The sequence below is a fragment of the Calypte anna genome, chromosome 1 (genome assembly GCF_003957555.1).
Source record: "Calypte anna isolate BGI_N300 chromosome 1, bCalAnn1_v1.p, whole genome shotgun sequence".
NCBI lineage: Eukaryota > Metazoa > Chordata > Aves > Apodiformes > Trochilidae > Calypte > Calypte anna.
The window spans coordinates 40,868,589-40,890,266 of NC_044244.1; the positions used below are offsets into that span (position 1 = coordinate 40,868,589).

General features: G+C 37.5%; 1 protein-coding gene across 1 annotated transcript; it reads right to left on the minus strand.

Moving 5' to 3' along the window:
• Positions 1-3,383: 3,383 nt before the first annotated feature.
• On the minus strand, positions 3,384-20,808 carry SAMM50 (SAMM50 sorting and assembly machinery component). The gene is made up of 15 exons (XM_030445945.1): positions 20,617-20,808; positions 18,195-18,305; positions 16,721-16,822; positions 15,843-15,930; positions 15,077-15,183; positions 12,999-13,129; positions 12,705-12,792; positions 12,087-12,215; positions 11,250-11,321; positions 10,085-10,171; positions 7,937-8,007; positions 7,086-7,153; positions 6,194-6,340; positions 4,378-4,519; positions 3,384-3,587 (listed from the first exon to the last, which is right to left on the minus strand). Exons 1-15 carry the CDS (start codon positions 20,635-20,637, stop codon positions 3,542-3,544), a joined length of 1,410 nt encoding a protein of 469 aa, XP_030301805.1. The 5' UTR covers positions 20,638-20,808; the 3' UTR covers positions 3,384-3,541.
• Positions 20,809-21,678: the final 870 nt, after the last annotated feature.

Below are 21,678 nucleotides of genomic sequence, written 5' to 3' on the forward strand. Positions count from 1 at the left end.
ACCACACCTACAATCCTATACACTCAATTCTGTACCTTTACAATGACTTTAGTATGTTATCCTGTACAAAGCTCAGGATAATGTTCCAGACATATAACCAACTCCTTAATACTCCCACGAAGGTGTAAGGTATTTTTCCCCCCTGTAACATCACAGTAAAAACTTACAATTTTTTCATTTTAATCACTGCTCCTATAGAAGGGAGAGCCTACTTGAGTCCAACTCACTTCCATATGGGGCTATACATTTTGCTGCATGTGGAACAGAAAGACTCAGAATGCTTTCCTGAAAGGGTACATAGCAGCTTCTACACCAATGGCCAACAAAACCAACAGGTATTTTGGGAAGGTAGCAAGTCTCAAGCATCAGTTGCTACATCCCTGCACAGATTTCCACTGGCAGCAAGTTCAGACCTGTACTAAAAAAAGGCACAGAGCAACAGTAAATATATATTATTTTGAAGCACGTTTCCATGTTATTCAGAGGTCAGCATCCCACTCTATTTTTAAAGCTTATATGATTAAATCAAATGCAGTCATGCTCTTTAGTGAACATAACAGCAAATCTGCCCCTACATCCTAACAACCTTCCCATTTCCTTTCTCATCTTCCCCCAAAGTTCCATAATAACTTATTCATTAGCAGTGCCCAATACCACCAGATCTCCAAAACAAAACAACATTTTTAACTTTTTCATGTAAATGGAATAGCTCCAACACATTCACCCACTGTCTTAAAACTGGTGATACAAATATTAGCCCTGCTTCTGCCACTATTGCCTTCTCCCTGGCTCAGAGATGCCTCCAATACAGTAGTAAGACTGCAGAGCCCTTGTCCCAACCAGCCCACCTCTTCAATCCAGGCCTATTTGATTCACAGTCTGTAAGCAGTGAAGTAACAACAGCTGAAGAAACTCTGCTTTAGATGGGATTTGGAACCCTGGCACTGTTGAATTAAAATTAACAAGTCCACAAGCATGTGGGCAGCCCAGTTCCAGCTGCTCCCTTTGGAGGCATTTATCACCACTCTATTGTCCCAAAGAGCAGGCATGGATATAACAGGTAATATAACAGCTAAAACTACCCATTTAAGCAAGTACTGTGCTTTTGAATTAAGACTGCAGCCCACTGCTTACACTTTTAACCCTTCCACAAACTCTGGCCAGAAACAGCCCAGAGGAGAACCACTTCACATCTGCCCAGAGCCATTCTACTACTGAGCATGCCTAGTACTACAGCAGCTTCTAGTGGGATTCTAGTTTCTGTTTTATCAATCTTAATTATTAGAGAATGCAACAAATTTCTGATTATAATATACTAATCATATAAAATATTCTATAGAGTAAAAGTGTAATCCAAATGTTGCTTCCAGAGGAATACAAGAGTACTTTGTGTACCATGATAGCTTTTGTGCACTTGTTATATGCCATAAGAAAATGATGTGCAATACAGGTAGGAAAAGAGTGAGCCAGGTAAAGGCTCATATAACCTGATTTTTCTCCCTTTATTCTTACTCGACAATTCTATGGTGTGTGGTATAGTGTGCTCAGTCTCTGACTGAAAGGCCTTTTCAGCCTTCAAAGTTTTTCCATACATCCTTCTCACACAGATTGTATTTCTCTCAATTTATCTGTGGACTGCTGCTTCTTAGTGTGCTGGCTGAGGCTATTTCCTTAAGCCTACTCAACTCAGGAAAGCTACTTTTCCCTCTAAAATGGCCAGCTGAGCTTAGGACTCTGAAGTGCTACACTTGACCAGTGTTTAATAAGTGCACAAAAACAGAGTTTTTAAGGCAACAGGATACATCAAATTTTATACACAAAATAAACTTTGAACTCCTAGGGGAAAATCCTAACTGTATTTTAGTATCTAAACATTCCCATTCTTCCCACTAAAAATATTTCTACATGTCAAAATGTAGATAGTGTTGGTGAAAAAACAGTAATATTTGTTGACATTCTTAACATAGTGTTATATTTTATCTCCAAACAACAAAAAAAAGATCAGAAATGTTTTGCTAAATGTGTATTTGCTATGGTAGCTGTCAGATACACACACTGAAAAATAGGTTCTTTATATTAAATGTTATTTGAAACAAACCTGACTTCAGTCATTCACACCATTCTCTGCTTTAAACTTCAGTGAGTTTATAAAAAGGGAAGGATGTTTAGTCAAGCTGAGCTCTGCAAAACCAAGCAGATCAGCTCCGAGCCTTCCTATTTTGGAAAGTGAGTTATCAACATGAACAGATTTAGTTACTGTATTACACAATATATACCAATGCTAAAGCAACATTTATGTAGTCTCTTTAAAGAGTGCTGCCTCACTGCCAACTTAACTGGTAACAAGATTTCATGGAAGTCCTGACAGCATTCAGCAAACTCAAGTGGTGTGTCACCATGTCCAAACCAGTGTCTTTAGCTGACTAGAAGAATGAAAAGTAGTTGTGTATTTCTGTTCTACTCTCCCAGAATCTTCTTTACATTACAATTTTAAATTTGCCAACACCTAAGAACAAAAAATATGTAAATTCAGATGCAGTGAAAGTGGATCTAGGTTAGGATTCTCTTAGGATAATGACAGTCCAGGATTAAAAGGATATTTTATATTTTTTTATGTAGCTATCTTCAAAGACAACTTATTAGAAGTAAACTAGTGAATTAGACCCACCTTGGAAAAATAGAATATATGCCAAATGATAAAGGAGTTGACTTGCAAGGGGAATTAGCACCTTAAGAAGTCAGTAGTGAGGCATGCCTCACACAAAACCACACAAGGTAGTACCACATGATCACATCCAGACATCCCTTTGTGCAACTGCTACAAAAGATGTGTTTGCAAGGCCCAAATCAACAGCTTTCCTGAGAGCATCAGAACACTCAATGTTGCCTTAAGAGTTGAGAACCCTTAACTTTTCGAAGTTATTCTTGGATTTTGGCATTTTATGTGCTAGACAGCTAACTTCCATTTTTGAGTATGCAATTCAGGTTGTAGGAGACACTTAAAGTTGAACAATTTTACAATAATGAAATATATTCAAACCAGAACATTGTGGCTCACCTACAACCATTACTTATATAAAATAATTTTTGATGCATAGCAGAATTTTTTCAGGGTCATTTGCTCACAGAAGTTGACAATGAAGAAAACCTGTTCCCTCTTAATTTCCACTCCAGCCATACACACACTCAGTCTGCCCAGCACTTGTGGTTGAAAGACTGAAAGCTGTGCAGGCCAATGACAATTGTAATCATGGGCACTGTATGCAAGAGCCAATTTCTGACACAACTCTAATATTTTAATTAACAACTAATAACAAAAAACTCCAAATTAGCTAGAATGCTACACTTTCCTCTCTTTGATAAGAATCAGAGGTACAATGAACTAGAGCATAATTCTTTAATGTGGTTTCATGTGGAATCTGAGAGGCAAATCACTCAGATCTGTATTTCAAGAAAAATTTTAGACCATATCAAGCTATATTATAGTCTTGATTTCCACTGCAGACCACAATTTCATATACTGATGTAAAATGGTTCTGTATTATAGAAATCTGATTCCTGCTCCAAACTGAACACCATCACATATCCTGAAAAGAAACAAAAGATAAACAATATAAGTAACATATTAAGGGACTAATGAAATTATTTATCCCTACCCCCACATACCCACAGTTTTCAATCTTTTGAAAGTTATAATTCAAATTTTAGCTAACAACGGCTTTTTAAAATACTTTGCCAATCTTTCATTCATATGAAGTACTAATATTTGCAAAACAAAGCCCATAATTTTTAAATTGCTATTTTTCATTCATATGAATGACAAGCAGAAACATAAAAAAACTCCTGTATGAAGGAGAGTAACTTACAGGTATTCACAGGCAAGAACAGGCCCCCTGAAGCTTTTCTATTAAGTATTATAAAATTTGCTTGATGCAGGATAATTGGTTGCTAACATTCATTTGTTTTCCCCTTTATCTGTAGTTAAGTTTGTTTCATTTTTTCAAGCAAAAACCTTAAACTCAGTATTTACCCAATCATTTAATTTTGGAAAGCTTAAGGAAATCCCATGAGCTGTTTGATCAATCATTCCTCTTAAAGATATAAAACCTGCTACACAGCTATTCATCCATTTCAGCAGCTCATCTCAAGTTCAATCAACTTTGAAATCTGAAATATGAAGTCTTAAACCAAGTAGTACTGAAAAACCAACATGAATACAGGCAAGCTGAGAGAAGAGGACCAAGTGTTGAAAAATCTCTAAATGGCATAAAATAAACAAAACTAAAAAGCATCAGGTCTCTCTGCCAAAACCACATAGAAGTGCAATGAGCTTTAAAACCAGTTATTATTAAAATAAAATTGTGTAAGAAAACAAACCTGTCACCAGACTGTACTCCCATGGGGAAACAGTAGTTAAGTTCCAATCTAGCAATATTTCCAAGTCGGAGCACTATTCCAGCACCATAGGACCATCGGATGTACTCTGCCAGCCTCTGCAGGTGAGCTCTGGGACCATCACCTGAAAGCAAAAGAGCAAGAGAACAAGAATCAAAATAGACTGTCAAGGTGGGCAAAGGCTAACTGGATTTTCAGGGACAGACTACTTAGAGCACCTCCTGCAGATTCAAAATTTATTTACTGCCCATAACTCCCATAAATGCCAGCCAAGTACCTTGGGCTCAAGCTACAAACTTCTAAAATTCTAGTCAGATTGCTGGTCAGTCTTCACTTGTCTCTGTGGTGTATCTACTTGCATGAATCTGGAAATGACTACTAAAGATTTAACTAAAAGTCTTCAGTGGGTCTCTGTTAGTTTTAAAGTTGATTTGTCTGCTTTTCAATTGTGTCTAAAGCGTCTCCCTCCCATATGGATGCCAACTCTCTTCCATCAAGAGAGGTGGACATCAACTACCTCTATATCCCCAATGAACCAATACTGAAAAATCATACATTAATATGTTGAGATATATCTTAAAAAAAAAAATTTGAGATGGAATACACCCACCCATCCACTCAACCCCCCAAAAAAAGAAATCACATCAGCTACTGCACTCTCATCTACACAATAATACCACTTTTTATTTAGTTCATCCCAGAAAACATTAGAATCCCACTAAATGATCATCTTCCAATTCAGAATGGTGTAAGTTAGCGGGTGTTAATCAATTACCACACTAGTGTGCAAACATCACCAGTTCACAGACACTACTGTTACCACTCTAGCTCTCTTTACTACAAGTTGTGCTAGAATTTATGTAGAGAGCTAAGAGAAAGTTACTGGCAATCTGTCAAAAAGTTGGTGCACTAAACATACACAGTAAACAAACTGCTTCTGAGTAAACAGACAACAATTCTCCTTCTGGTTGCTTTAATATATATATAATATATATAGTATGTATATTATATATATACACACTTATATATACTTATATAAGTATACATATTATATGTATAATATATAAAAGCAACAAGATATATATGTAAAAATATGTATATTATATTATATTATATTATATTATATTATATTATATTATATTATATTATATTATATATATATAAAGTGCCTATCACCATATTGATAAACATTCTTTGGAACCACTCTGACAGCAGAGGTAAGAACAGGAGTCAGCCTGTTAGTACCTCAGCACTTCTATTTCCAACCAATTTAAAAAAAAAAAAAAAAAAAAAAGCCACAAGACTGTTGACAGCCTGCCTGGCTGGTGTTTAATACTGCTACTCCATCCAGGTTGGAGGGAGACCTATTGTGAATGGCAACAGCTTGCACTGTGACCTCTCCAGCTGTGCAGGTGTCTCAGAAGGACAGAGGGACATGAAGGCTCAGACCCATCACCAGTCAAAACATCTCAGCAGCAGGGAGCTCCTAGAGACAGCAAGGTAACTTTGCACACAAAGCTCTTGCTCTCCGTGGTTAAGGCTGAGTCAGGGACCCTTCTGGACTCTTCCCAGGTTTCAGGAGATCATTAGACAGAAATAAGTGTCAGTTATAAATATCTCATGTCAGTTGCAGGGGGTGGAGGTGGGCACAGGGAGGGGAGAATTTAGAATAGGTGCAGGGAGGAGAGAAAGCAAAAAGACATCTTACATTTCCAATATATGTAAGTATAGATATAATATATATAATATATATATATATAAAGCAGGTTTTGCTACATACAATTCTACTGACTCTTACCATAGTTAAGATTGCAGAGGTTTCCAGCATTAAGGAAGAAATGTGTTCGGAAAAGGTCTCCAAACCCTCCCCGGCCTGGCCGGAAAGGGAGAGGGGTGTACAGATGCAAGCCTCCAGCCCAATAGGCTTCTCCTCCCAAGTAATCACCTATTTAGGGAAAAGGAAAATGTCTGAATAAAAGCATTTAGTGTGGAAGATACTAAAGAGTACATTCTTATGCTTTTATATTGCACTGCTATGTCTTTTGCAACTCTTGCCACTTGCTTCTAGCTCTAACCTGACTACCACCAAGCAAAACATTAGCACACAGACAGTTCTTTAGACCCTCCAAGTGAATTGCCTTTTTTCTTCACTCCATCACTGAAACAGCCTAAGGCATGCACCTACCTCTTGAATATCTTTGAAATACTTGCCTTAGTTTTAAAACCAGGAAATTGTTATAATTAAACAATTAGCTTTAAAATATACTGAATCCACTGATAACAGCAAATCACCAGCAGAGTAAGGAATTGAACTCAGGAAGCTCCTGGCTCTCAGAACACCTCTGCTGATCAGATTACTTTTCCCCTAAGCTATCTGAACATATGCTGTATCTAACTAATAGAGGTTTAATGTGACTGTTGCTATAACCATCTTTTGGGAACTTTTCCAGCTGGAAGGTGGCTTACTGATTAAGGTGAGACACTGGAAGCATAAAAGACTGAACACACACTTGGCTTATAGAAGTAGCTTATGGCTTAACAAAGAACTATCAGGCTTTCTTCCACTCTGAACTAATATACAGTGACAGATGAAAGACAACACTTCACAGATTAAAGGAGAGAATGAGTGCTATATATTTTAAGCTATACATACAATATTGCCAGAGAAGTAGGATTTTAAAGTTTCAGACCTTCACTCTGGGGTCCAATGCTGTACATACTGAATCCACGCACGCTTGTTGGTCCACCAAGGTAAAACCTAGTGAATACAGTGAAAAACTAGTGAACCTAGCGGAATTCAAATTTAATTTAATGCTTCTCTTGAAGAATGGATTTGAAGATACCTAGCCATACTTCTACCATTGCTTTTCAGAGTTAGACATAACTTTGTAACAGATTTAGTAAAGTCTATTTAAATAAATACAAGAACTTACAGATGTCTAAATTCTGATGCATTTAGCAAAAAAGAAAGAACTGCAGTAAAAAAAAAAAAAATCAGTCCTCCATCACCTAGAAAGATCAAACCAGTACTGAAGAAACAGAATAGTGTCTGCTTCTGCCTCTTGTAATTTTGATAGAAATACTGTAGTTAAGATCTATCATAGGTGAAGCTGATACTTGATAACTATAGTAAATAAATTCTAACGGTTTCTGCTAGTGATGTCTAAACATAAGTTGTGAGAAGGTAAAATTGCCTAGTAAGCCAGTGTAGCTACAATGTGCAATGTGGCTTTACAGCTAAAAACACCTACAGTATTAGCTATGCCTGATACAAAATTTTGCAGATGGTAAATATGTTTTTTCAACCATAAATATTGGCAAGAAGAGTTACTACATAGCAGATTATGAATCTATGCTACCCCAATATGACAATCAAAGCCCCAAGACAGGGTCTGAATAATAACATGCAATTAGAACTACTTGAAACTTATTATCTTCAGAACCAGAACTACTACTTTTTCTTTCATCTACTATAGACTTTTCTTTACACCTTACCTGGGTTGACTGAAAAAAAAAATTAAGAAAAATTTAATAAACTTGCCTATCAGCTATACTGGATGGCTTGTCTCCAATAGGTACTAGCATTCCACCCCAGAGTGATGCTGAAAAAACCTTTGGAGACAAAAAAAAGTTGTTTATTAATAAGTATTACTTTTATTATTTTTACTAATTTATTAATTATTAATTATTAGTTTATTAATAAGTATTACTTAATTACTAAAAACAGTATAAGTAAAATTTCATTGCTCAGGTAGAGCTCCCATTGTTCTGACAGACAGTTACAGGTGATCACAATGTAAGAGCATTTTCAGGAAACTCTTGATGACTGCTGCCCTCTTCCTTTCATGCAGTGCTACAACCTGAAAAAGTCCATACACATTTGAACTAAAAGGAACATGTATGTATCCAGCTTGTATTTTCTTGTGAATTTTCATGTCTTGAAGACAATACTGCTGATATAAATTAGTCCTGGCAATTTTAAACCTATAGAAAGCAAAGTCCAGCAAAGAGCTACCAAAAATGTACAATTATTACCTGTCTGTGAATTAGACTTATCAAATGAAGCCATCTTCTGCAACTTACTGACATGAAATACGTATACACCACTACTGCTGACCCATAAAGTAATTCTTGGGAGCCAAACCCTTATAATAAATACATTTAATCCTTTGCCTGCTTGCTACCTGTTTATCAAGTAGAAGTACTACTGCCAGACAGTGAGATCATTTGTCAATACCTAGGCTAAGGTGTTGGATAATTACACTTAAAGTTCACTCCTACCTACTTCTGCCCTGAAAGTCTCCAGATGCCTCCTCTGTCATGACCACAGGTACATGCACATCTGGTTACACAAGACACAGATTATGCAAAAGCCAGTTTGGCATAAATTTACACCCATGACCAATGGATTACAGAAAAATATGTGCACTGTGGTATGTGAACCAAATTGCCTAGAAATAACAGAAGCAGAGTGACAAATCTTCACATCAGTCCATCAGCATCTGTACTACAGAAGTCGTTTTCCAGTTGCATTGTTGGCACAATGCTAACATTGTTCCAGCCTCCCAGAATTTCTTCATTTTTTCAGTACTTCTCAAAAAGTAGAGATATTCTCAACATTTTGGTTCAAAGGTTGTGTTTTTTAGCATGTTGGGATGCAAATTGTTGTAACCTCTGATTTTTAAATCTTCATAATGGAAGTTGCAGTTTCATTACCTGTTCAGCTATAATGTAAGAATTTATTGCATCATTTCCATGCGATAAAGAACTTCTTTACAAATACAAAGAGAATTATTTAATGTACATAACTAAATTCGTATTTCACTAAGCTGAAAAACACCTATTTCTCTACCCAATAATAGCTTTACACTGCTAATATGCCTGAAATTTAAGTCCTTCAAGTTCTCATAAGAAGTGGAAGTACATTAAACATAAGCCTGACGCAGAATTACCCAGTGTCATTTCCTCTAAATATAACTGCTACACACAAGACATTCTGCCAATAAACCAAGACTTCTAAGCAATGATAATACAGGAATTTGCTTAAAAAAATGCACAGTTACTGCAAACAGAAGTACTAATATAGACCCTACACCATCTGGGACATTTTTGATCTACAGGGTAGAAGACTGGGGTCTCAAACTTCTCAGATTACCATGTGCCTTTCTTATTGCAATTTAAACTGTTCATTGTGCACAAATATGAGAAAGTTTAAAATGTTGCAGTGCAAGCTTAGTGCTACAGCAAAATCAGCCTTCCCATTCTTATCCTTTTACATACAAAAAATAATTACATGCCATGATACCAAAAGTAGTGCTCATATATTCATGATTTATAATCAAAATTGAAAACTAAACCCACACTAGTCAGAATATTCATAACCAGTTGAAAGAGAGAGAACAAAGGCTGTAGTGCTGTAGTAAGTTTCTGAAAAGTCACTCTTAAGAATGAACACACAGACCAGGCATGCCCAATGCTACTCCTGGAAGGAAAAGAATTCATACGATTAACTGTCAGACAAATCCCTTCCAAAATGCCCACTTCTCAAGTGGCTGTGCATGGCAGGAATGTCAGATTAAATTTAGAATATTTCATTTAAAAAAAAAAAAACTAAAAATAAAATCAACATATCTATACCATCCATACTTCAACTCAGATTTGATCACCAAAATATCTTTTAAAAAATTACCGAATCCCAGAGGAGTTGCTTATTCAACTGAAATTCAAAATCTTCTTTTAGAAAGCTCACATCTCCTCCTGTATAGCCAGCCAACTCCTGCAAAGACATATATTCATGAAAATTTTACAGATATTGCATGTTTCTCCCCTGCAGAAGTTCATCATGTCTGCATTAGCATAAGCAGTGTTTTCTGTACAAGAAATACAGATATACTATGTGGCAAGGCTGCTAAATTTTGGACTAATGAAAAAACATGCATTGTCCTCACAACAAGTAGCATTCTTCTCCCCCAAATATTTAACCCAGCTATTGCTTTCTAAAGTATTATGGAAAAAAATAGCAAAACAGAATGGAGCTGGAAAATTCAGCACCAGAAATCAAACCTTTTACTGCATTTACCTAGGACCCAAGATGATTTCATATGTACTAAACCAGGGCTGAGGAACAAGACTGCCAGTGACATTACACCAGTGCTAGTTGAAAATAAGAAGCGACCCAGTCAGTGTTACAGGCAGCATCTAACAAACAGTATGTTAACTAAACCCTAAGGTTAACAACCACCCTTCTCAGAAAGAGAATAGTTCACTGCTGCTTAAAGAACATAGTAGCATGTCTAGTTCCAGTAGCATTTCAAAATCTGCTTCTAAAGCACTGCAGAAAAGCCAGCTCTTTTAAAAATAAAAAGCATGAAAGCCATTTTCTGTGTCAAAAAGATATTTTGAGAGTTACTTTTTGGCAATCTTTCTTTTTCAATTCCAAGACCTACAAATTTCAAAAGCAGCACGAGAACCACAGTCTAATTGTCTTATGCTACAGTGTTAGAAACCAAGAACTATTACCTACTATAAAAGTAGAGCAAATAATAGTGTCAGGGATAATGTGCCTCAGCTAATAAGTAAATTCATGTTAATGGCAAGGTAAAATGGCTGTGCTATTTGATCAATGGTATGTAAATGAAAATTTGCCACCATAGAAAGGATTTCAGAATTTTAAAAGGCACATACTGTAAAGATAAAAAGTAAATACTGGTCATCACTGTATCCTAGTCAATTTGTGATTAATTTCTGACTTCAGACAATTTTAATGTGAACATTAATTAGATATAGTAAGACTTATTCAACCACACTTGCAGATAAAATCCAAGAATAGAGTTAATGTATTGATTTAATACTACCTGATTAATTTTCAGCAAAGCACCTCGTCTTGGCAAGATGGAGGAGTTCCGGGAATCAATTACCATGGCATGCTGAAAAGAATAAATTTTAAGGTTATTGTATCTGTTGAATACCACAGACTGACAATAGTATTTTCCTTCAAAACTGTGCAGATGGTAAGACAACCACAGCTCCAGCTAAGGCTACTGTAGCATCATGAATTTGGGAACAACATGCCTACAGAGGAGCTCTGTTTTGAATTTAGAGGCCACACACAATGCACACATTTGTATATTTTGGCCATGGCACACAGCAGAAATATAGCAGCAACAATGCCCTGGGGTAAATGACACAATTTATCACAGTAACCTGGAAATAGTTTTATCTCCTAAAATTTGTAAAATAAAAGTTAAAGGTGATGAGTGATCAAAAACTGCTAAAGGAAATATTATTTAGAAAGGGCACAGTAACTGTAGGATGAGGAAACTTACTGATCCTCTCTTCTACAAAAGAAGATAATTCTATAAAATGAGATGGCAGAAAACAGGGACAAGGCTTTAAAGAAAGAACAAGCCAGCCTAGGCAACAATCAAAAGGCTGCAGTCAGGTACAAAAATGTTTTCTCTTTGGACCTACTGGATGACTTTGTGTGAAAGACCAGAGAAAAATATGCTTGAAGTAAAAACCACTACCAACTAACACAAAAAGCTCCTTTCGTAACATTGTAAGTATTAGACTACTCCACATGTTTTAAAAATTATTTTTAATAATCTTTAAAGTCTGATTAAATATTTTAAATACTTTCTAATAATTTTAAAAGTTGAAACAGTTTTTAATATTTTTTTTAAAAGCCTTACAGAAAGAGAAGATTTCAGAGAGTGTCCACTTTCTTCCCGAACAGAAAAGGATGCTGTTCTAGCAAGGCAGCCAAGCTCTCTCCACACACCCTCCCACTTCAGTGTGTGATTGGTCTTCCAGATTGGAAACTACAAATAAAGAATTGAGTAAGACATAAAAAACAATTGCTAGAAAATTAAAATAAACATTAGCCTGAAAAATCTCTCTCAACTTTTTTTTTAATGAGTCTATGCTTTTTCTTTCCAAAATTCTTGGATCAAAAGAAACCCTTTTTCAGCTTCAGACTTTCTCCAACTAGGTGCACACTACTTAATCCATCCTACACAAAACTATTGATGGGCTGATGCAGTGGCCTAGGCAACCAGCTGCCTCTCTGAAATTATACTTTAAAAACTAAAGATTTAGAGAAAAACATATTGGTATTCTATCAAAAAGACTAAGATACATTAACTCTGTTATTTCAGTATTGCTGACCTTTTAAAAATAAGGAAAAGATAGCCCTGTGCACAAGTGTTTCAATCATTAAAAAAGTAAACTGAAAATTAGTGAAAGCCAGCTGTGACCTGAATTAGGTGTAAATGAAGGACGTGTTCCACAAACACTTTTGCAATGCTTACATTAAATTCTGTGGATATTCCTCTATCAGTTTCACGAAGAGAGCTCCAAGGGAACTGTCCAGTTACTTTATACACGTTAACTGAAAAACTAAAACATTAATGGTAAGTTTGAAAGTGAAACTTTTTAAATAGGCAGAGTTTTAAGTTATCATAAAATTAAAAAAAAAACCAACAAACTACTCTGCTACATTATTAACGGAACCTCAGGAAAGGATTATTTTTAATTTTTACTGTTACTACATGTTTTATATTCCTTTTCTAAATAAAGTGAGGGATCAAAAATGCATCCCTTACTTTCTTTCATATTTTCCACGCTGTGGTTTGAAGAATGAGAGGCCATATGAAGTTTCCTTTGTTCCATAGGAGAACTGGAAGGTTACTTTTTCTGCACGTCCAAAGAGATTGGGAAACTTGAGCCCAAGTACCTACAGAAAAAAAAATAAAACCCTTCACAATATTTCATATAGTTTGCTGTCTTTCATCTTAATCACATGCTGAAGGCATACCTACCATGACAATCAGAAATCAAGACATTAAAACCAGTTGTAACTCAACGTGGTCTTCTTTAAAGTTAGATCTCTCTTTGCACTGGCAGCAGAAGCTGTCACAATAGCACAAGTTACAGTAAATAATCCAGTTTTTCTTAATTTCCAGTAGCTGTTGACTTAATTTGCATTCTCACTGCATCATCAGTACTGTTATTATTTCAAGCAAAATCTCCCAGAAAGTCTCAAAGCCCAGAAAAGTGAATCTTTGGTATAATAAGGAGCTGTTCTGCAACTGCAGACTTCCCACCTGATCTTTAAGAAAACTACTTGTCAGAAAGAAGAAATTCATTGGAACCACAGCAACAAGCCAATGGAAAAGTACCAATACAGAGCCACTTCCCTGTATTTTTATTTTGAGGAACAAGGTATTTTTGTAATGAGTCTTGACAGCAGTGCAACACACCATTGTAATTCCCCAGAAACTAGTTAGACACTTTTGTCTGTTCTGACACAAATTCCTTGTATGTCTTTGGTGGCTCTTAGCCCTCTGGCAGACAGGATGAAGCAGGTTTTCTCCACACACAGACACCACCAGGACTGTTCTATCATTCTGTATCCTATTATAAAAGAATGTAGAAAAGCTATCAAATCCTGATTGCTTTTTTTCTAACCACTACTGGAAACAAATCAGTCACCTGAAGTTTATGGTGATGGCTAATGTGTAATTACTGAACTAACCAGAAAAGCTATTAGTATGAAATATTACATCCATAGGCTTCAGATGAATTTAAGGATTGGAATAAATGTCATATCTATTCAACTCTTAAGGAAACCTAATCTCTCCTGCCAGTTCCAGTGTCTCCAAGTCATGCTTTTATAATTCAAACATTTTACATCAAAGTAACAAACAAAAATAAATTAGAGGCAGAACTGAGCACAAAAAGAGGAACCAAAGTGGCTTTCAGAATGTTTTCAGATTCACTAGAACCAACAAGCAGGATTCCCCATTAGTTTCATTCAGGTCTGGACACCCAGGACACAGCTCTTAGCAGCTGAGAACTCACTTAACACCTATTCTCCCTGCACTTGCAAAACACCATCACCTGAGTCATGCAGTATCTTATCCAGGTTAAAAATAGCCCTAAGAAGAAAAGGATGAGTCCCTTGATCTGGCTTATCTACCAGCCCCAGGCACAGCTGCACAGTGCACATGAGAAGGCAGAATGTGTGCAGGGAAGAGCACCTGAATGCATGATCTACTTACACCAGCTCTGCCATTAAAAGCTCATTAACAGAACACCAGTACAGCTGTTGCTTCTTGTGTTGCTAGGTAGGTATTTTTAATGCAACGTTCTAATCTGATGCATCATTAACTGAATCAAATGGAAATAAGTTTCATGACTTATGTGGCTTTGGAAAATTTTGCATTTTGCAGCCCAGAACAACCAGTATTACTCTAAAGTAGTGAAAACAAAGGACAATTCCTAAGCCAAACATAAATCATTTTGATTGAGAAGAAAAATTCTTTAAATAGATCTCATAGAAAATAAATACCAAATTCTCCTTATAATTCGTACTGTTGGTAGTTCTTTAGATATTATCATGAAATAATTTAAGAACTAAAAATTTAACATAACAAATTAAGAGGCTTCAGCATTCTTCTATAGCTCAAAATAGGCTTTTGCTGAATGAAAGCCTGACTAATACAAAGACTTTTTTGAGACAAAGGTCTTGTCAAAGCCTTACTAAAGCTGGATCAAGAAAATAATTTGGCTTGGGTCAAGTCCTCACTTATTTAATCACCAAATTTTGCTTGCTAGGTTTGAAACACCAAAGTAAGTGCAGTATGAAAAGGAATTAAGAATTATTTTAAATAATCCATACCATACTGCCTTCATTGTTGCCAACCATAGTGTTATAGCTTCCAGTTAGTCTTCTCAATTCTGTTACTTCAAAGGTTACATCTAAACCATTTGGAAGGGCATCATCTCCTACATAAACAAACAAGCATGTTATCTCTGAACAGCTAACTGAACAAACACAGACAGAAGATAATCTGATTTTTTAAAAACCTGTTTGAATTAAATTATAATAAAAACCTATGCTACAGATGAAAATGGCTTGAGAAAAATATGTTGTTTGGATATGAATGCAGAATCTGGTTCAATCATAGTGTGACTGGCTTTTATCATCAACATGTTAATTTAGTTATGAAGGAAAATTACATGAATCAACATGTTAGTTTAGTCACATATGGAAGCACAAGTCACATTTTCAAGTTTTTTCTCAAGTGTTCCACTGAAACTTTGGATTAAGGCATGTGTACTACAACTATTTTAGTGCTGGAAATTCTCTCATTTTTGCATGCATTTAAGTAAAATTTATACACACGGACACAAGCAAATACATCTTTTTCATAGGCACATACATGTGTAGACACAATTCAAGTAGACACATACTGTACTGTGTGTATACACACATTTGTATATATAGCACACCTACACATACATCTTAAATACGTGATGAGAGAAGGTAAGCTATATACACAAAAAGTGTTCAACTTATTACACAGGGAAATATACACTATAGGTATGTATGTGTCTATGTGTGCATGAGGAAAAAAGGTGAGGATTACTGAGGCTATACATACCTTGACAGGTATCAATCAGAACATCCACCTGTCTGAAGATTCCCAGACGAAGCAACTTCTCACGAGCTTCATGTGATTTTCGCATCACCTACAGGATGAGGGAAGTAGCTCAGTCTCTGAGGTTACCAAAAAATAACTGGGATAAAAGAGCTACATTGTAGCTAATCATGCAATGTTCACAGATTTTGCATATGAATATATACACATATATACACCTTCAAAATAGGTAACAACCCCTTTAACATTTGAATGTGTAAAGAAATGAATTAAACCCAGAGCCTCAATTCCTCCCTTTTATTACCTCGCATCCTAACTGTTATAATACTGAAACCTATTATTCAAATAGATTTCATTAATTAAAACTTAGGCACCTATTTACAATGACCACGCTTTTGCCAAAATCCCTAAACATCCCAATCTCTTTAAATTTTGACCAATATACAGGTCTTATTGATAGTAATTCTCCAGAAGGAACCACCACCTAAAAGTGCAAGGACATGGGGCCTAACTCACACTATGATCCACTGTGGAGACAGTCATCAGCATTCTGTTCTGTGATCCCGTAATTTATCTTAAGCAAATTAATTGCAAGTGTTACCTACACATTACAAATTCTCTTGTGGGCAGAGTGGAGATGAAAAAAATATCCAAAAGTGCAGTTTGCCATTTCACAACACCTTTGAGTAGATTTCATCAGAAAATAATGTATTAGACAGTATTTCATATTTGACTTACATATCACAAGCCCAGAACCATCACAAAACTTGTTGATATTTCCCCATGTTTGTAGGACCCCAAAGCAAGGGAAAAGAAAAAAAAGAGAAAATAGTAACCTGAATATTTAAAACAGTGGGTCTGATATTTGGTATGATACTTACATCAATAAGATTTTTAGCCTTGAAAACATCAGCTATTTCATATATGATAATGTCATCTTTGGTCCTTCCAAGTCCATCAAAGTGTACATGCTGAACCACCACCTACACAGAACAAATGTTTGAACACAAATACAGAAACTGATTCTAGGAATGAGTACAAATATCATCAATGCAGGAAAAATATTGTTGTCCAAGTGAAAAACACTGACAATTCCTAGGCTAATTAGCCTAGGCTAATCCTAGGCTGACTGAAGTAGCAATCAGAAACCAGGCTGTCTACAATTCTGGGAAACTGTTCCACCAACATGAAAATTAAAGAACCCCAATACCAAAGCCAACATTGATTGTAGCAGAAGAGATGGTAGCAGATTATAGCTGCTGGCATTTTAATGATGACTGTCATATGCACAAACAAGTCACTTCAAAAATCACACTGAGACACCAAGACACACAAGACAAAACACATAGTTGGTCATAGCTAGCTATTTCTTGTATCAGCAACAGGTAAGTAAATCTTTAAAAGAAAAATAAAACAAGACCGCAAGACAAATATTTAAACAGTATTTATTATTATTATTATTATTTAGTATTTAGTATTACTATCACTGGAGCACTTTATTTTAAGATGATTTCCTTAAAATCATTCATCTTGTTGTATAATCATTTGAGATAACTTTATCTTAAAAATCACAACACACTCCAGGTTACCTGGTACAAATGTTTGCATTTCCCTTACTTTCCCAACCTTTTCAATCTATTATAATTTTAGGGGTAAAAAAAAATCTTCAAATGTTTCATGAGTTTTCATATAATAAAATAGCATTACAACAGCAATCTAGCATCACTGCAAATTGCTTAAAAAAACCCTGTTAGAATATATACATAGTGAACTAAATTAAAAACTAAATGTTGCTACCAAGTTTGTAGAGAGGATAAAGCTGAAGCGCAAGAGAAAGGAAAACTGCAATAAAAACTAAGATAACACTTATCTCACCCCTCATTCATGTCTAAACATATTATGGGGCAAGAAGACATGGTTTTATATGTGAAATAATAAAGAATAAGTTACCAGCCCCTGCAGAAGTTAGTAATACCCTTAGAAACATAATTCACGTGGTGGCAGTTTACTCTAACCTGGCTAATACTGCACTCTAGCAGATTAAGGACTGTTGCTTGGTTTGCTCCTAAGCAGTGTTGCAGAAGTAGTAATCTCTCACAAGAGAGGAGGAAGTAATGTTTGTGAACAGGTTTATTAGCTCAAAGCTGACTTTTAATAACAATTCCTGTGGTACGGAACAAAGAACTAGAACTAGACAAGACCAGATTAAATTCACAGTACTAAATTAAATTCTTTCACACCTCAAACCACAGTTTAGAAAGTTCCCTTAGGAAAAAAAAAACAAAACAAGCAAGCAAATGTGCCAAAATATTTATCTTAATAAAACAAAAATCAGACTGTTGTTCAGGTACTTACATCTTTGTTTTCCAGAATTTCCTGCTTAGCCTCAGGTTCAGCTTCAACCAGTTCAGCTTCCTCTCCCAAGCCACCAAAGTCTGGCCCACCCATTGGAAGAGGGTCCAAACTCTGAAAGCACACCAGAAAACTGCATGTAATATGGTACACAATTTGTGATTTACACCTTTTGCTAAGGAAAAAACACCATCATTCTTGACACTATGCTCATCAGATTATAAGGAATGGAAAAAAAAAGCAAAAAGAACTAAAATGAGAATTTCCTGCACACTTCTTACCTACCTGCTTGCTAAAATTCTTAATGAATGCTGAATAGCTCCCATGTTGAATTATTTGTCAAAAACAGTCTGCACTCTTCCAATACCACCTTATTTTTAAGGCATGCTTCCTGTGTTAAAGATTAATTCTACCCTCTTTAAAAAATATTAAATAATCAAGGTGTCACTACTTATTTTGGGGTCTGGAGAGGGAAAGGAGTGTGAATGTTGAACAATGAAAAAAGAAAAATAACATGTTTTCTCCATGTTCCTTTGCTTTTTGTATATTTATGTGCTTTTCTATTTTAATACTTGTTTTTAAAGTATCCTTCCAAGTAATGCTGAAGAACCTAAGGCCCTATCCAGCAGAGTCAAACATTTGAATCAAACTGGTTTCCAGCACAGCATACTTTTATTTACTATAACTGAAAAAGTCCTAAAATAAGACTTATAAAAAGATAATGGATTCCACCATGACTGAATTGAGGGCTACTCACAAAAGCAAAGGTCAGGATTGGATAACTCAGTAAATCTACTTTTAGTCTTAAGTCACTAATACAGTACTTGCTGCATTATTTAAGGCTTGCTGTTTTGCCAGAGTTGTAAATTGCTGTTACATATCAGCATCAAGTTAAAATGAAGATGGGGTCCTCTCTTGCTCCCAAAAATTTTCAGGCAAGCATGAAACAGTCTACATCCACATAACCAGTACACACCAGTCTATACTGCAGAAGGACCCAAAAGCAAGAACATGAGAAAAAAATTGAAAGAGAAATTAAATTAGTCATGGTAATTAGGTACTCCAGAGTCTTAACAGCTCCCTGCAGCAATATATTCCTCAGCCTAATTAAACACTATGTAGCAGCTGCTGTTTCCAAAAGACTCACAGAAAAGAGGTATTCTACCTAGGATCTTGAGGAATCATCCAGACCATTCTTAGCTCCTGGAGAGGCCATTCATTCATTAATCACATCTGAATGATCTGCATCACAGTTTTAAACAGCTCTAGGCAGGCTCTCCAGAGTTTCTTTGCAGAGGAAGTAGTTTAAGCCAAACTCACCAAGTATTTCACCAAATGGACTTCAGGTTTGCACTGTGATTACTCTACTTTACAGCCAAAGGCACCATCGACCTTTCCTACATTACACTGATATTCTTATTGCTTGAGTTCTTCATAACCTGTCATGCATGGCTCTTACACTTTGACATAAAGCAGAGTGTTCAAGAGTGGGCTGCTTATCTAAAATTAGCCTGGGAGGCATCGCTCTAACTAAAGCTTGGGGCAGACAGAAACTCATGCCTTCCTAAAGTATTTTCTGATGTTTAAGACACACTTTGGCTGCCATTATGGCCACAACTTCTCTTCCTACTACAGCTAACACTTAAATCTTAGGTTTTTTTCTTTAAGAAGATTTGGAGATATATATTTGGTATATGGAGTTGGAGATTTATACTTCGGTTCACAAGGGCCTCTGAGGCGAGCAATGCCCAACAGACTGCTACAAGCAACACTGCTGGGTTTTTTGGCAAAGAGCAAACCTACACCCTTCACTTCCCTCTACCCGAGAACTGCAGTCATGGGGCAGTTTCTCTTCTTTTCGTGGTTTAACTTGGGTTTTCGCGAAAACTGCTGCGGTGGGAGGCGTCCCTCACCCACGGCAAGGGGGACGGAAATACATGAACTTTAAGGTCCCTTCCAAGTAATTCTGAATTTATTTAAGCAGCCTGGCTCTCACCAGCCCCCTGGCGGCAAGGTCAACCCCGACCGCCGACAGAGAAGAAGGCAAGACCGGGAAAGGGGACGCAAGGCACCTCCGAACACCGGGACAGCGACAGCGGAACCCAGCGGGGCCGGGTCCCTTCTCGCACCATTCCCCACCCCCGCCTCACCAGCCGGGCCCCGCACAAGACGGCGGTGACCGGCGCAGCTGCCCCCGCAGCGCTTGGGAGCGGAGCCCCGCCGTGACACCGCCCGGGCCTTCTCGGAGGCCCTCAGCCAAGGCGCCCCGATCATCATCCCGCTTTCAGACGGAGGAGCGCGGCCGCCGCTCGCTCTCGCCTCGGGCCCGGTCCGAAGGTCGCCGCCGGCGACCTTCGGACCGGGCCCGAGGCGAGAGCGAGCGGCGGTCTCTGGACTCCCATCCCCGCTACCCCGAGGAGCTTACCCTGGCGTGTACGGTGCCCATGGCGGCGGAAGGAGCGGGAGCGATGGGGCTGAAAGGTGTGAGTGCCGCTGTCTCTTCAAGGCCGCAGCACGGGGGCGGCCATGACAGGGAGCCCCGCCCCGGCACTCATTGGCCGGAGCAGCGGGAAGAGGCGGGGCGAGGCTTGTGACCCCCCCCCCAGCCCCCGGATGTAATACCTGGGAGGGAAGTGACGTAATGGCGACAGCTCACTGGGCTCCATGACGTCAGACTTAAGCAGACTGAAAGTGGCATCGAAAGTTAAAATGTTTTCCGTTGCTGAATTGTTTAGCCCTGTTGCCTACATTGGACTAAAAGAGTTTTAACTGAGACAGGAGACAACAGGCATTTTCTTCTTCCAGCCCCCATCTCTGCTTTTTGAGATGTTTCTGTTTAAATCTGATGTTACTTGTGAACCAGTAAATAAAGTAGGTTTTCAATTAAGGTGACTTACAAGTCCAGCTGGAGCATAAAATAGCACCTCTCAAAGGTTATAACCTTAGGTACTATTCTTAAAAATGATGCCTCATAACCATTATATCTTAAACTCATGAGGAAAATAACTGCCCTTGGTTGAAGAAGGGTTGAACCAATTTTTTCTCTTGGAATTTTATTTTCAGTGAAGCCTCTTCTGCCCCCTGAGCTGCTCTCTACCCCTGCCTGGCAGGAGGCTGCAGGGAGGTGTTGGCCTCCTCTCCCAGTGAGCAGTGACAGGACAAGAGGTAATGGGCTCAAGTTGTGCCAGGGGAGGGTTAGATGAGGTATTAGGCACAATTAGGGAAGGGTTAGATGAGGTATTAGGCACAATTTCTTCACCAAAGGAGTGGTGAAGCATTGGAACAGGTTGTCCAGGGTAGTGGCGGAACCACCATCCCTACAGGTATTAGAAAACCAGGTAGATGTGGCACTTCAGGAGATGATTTATTGGTAGAGGTGGTGTATACAGGACTGGCAGTTGGACTGGATGACCTTGGGGGTCATTTCCAGCCATGATGATTCTTCAAAATAGCTGCACTTGCCCAAATTAACAGCATGGATCTCAGC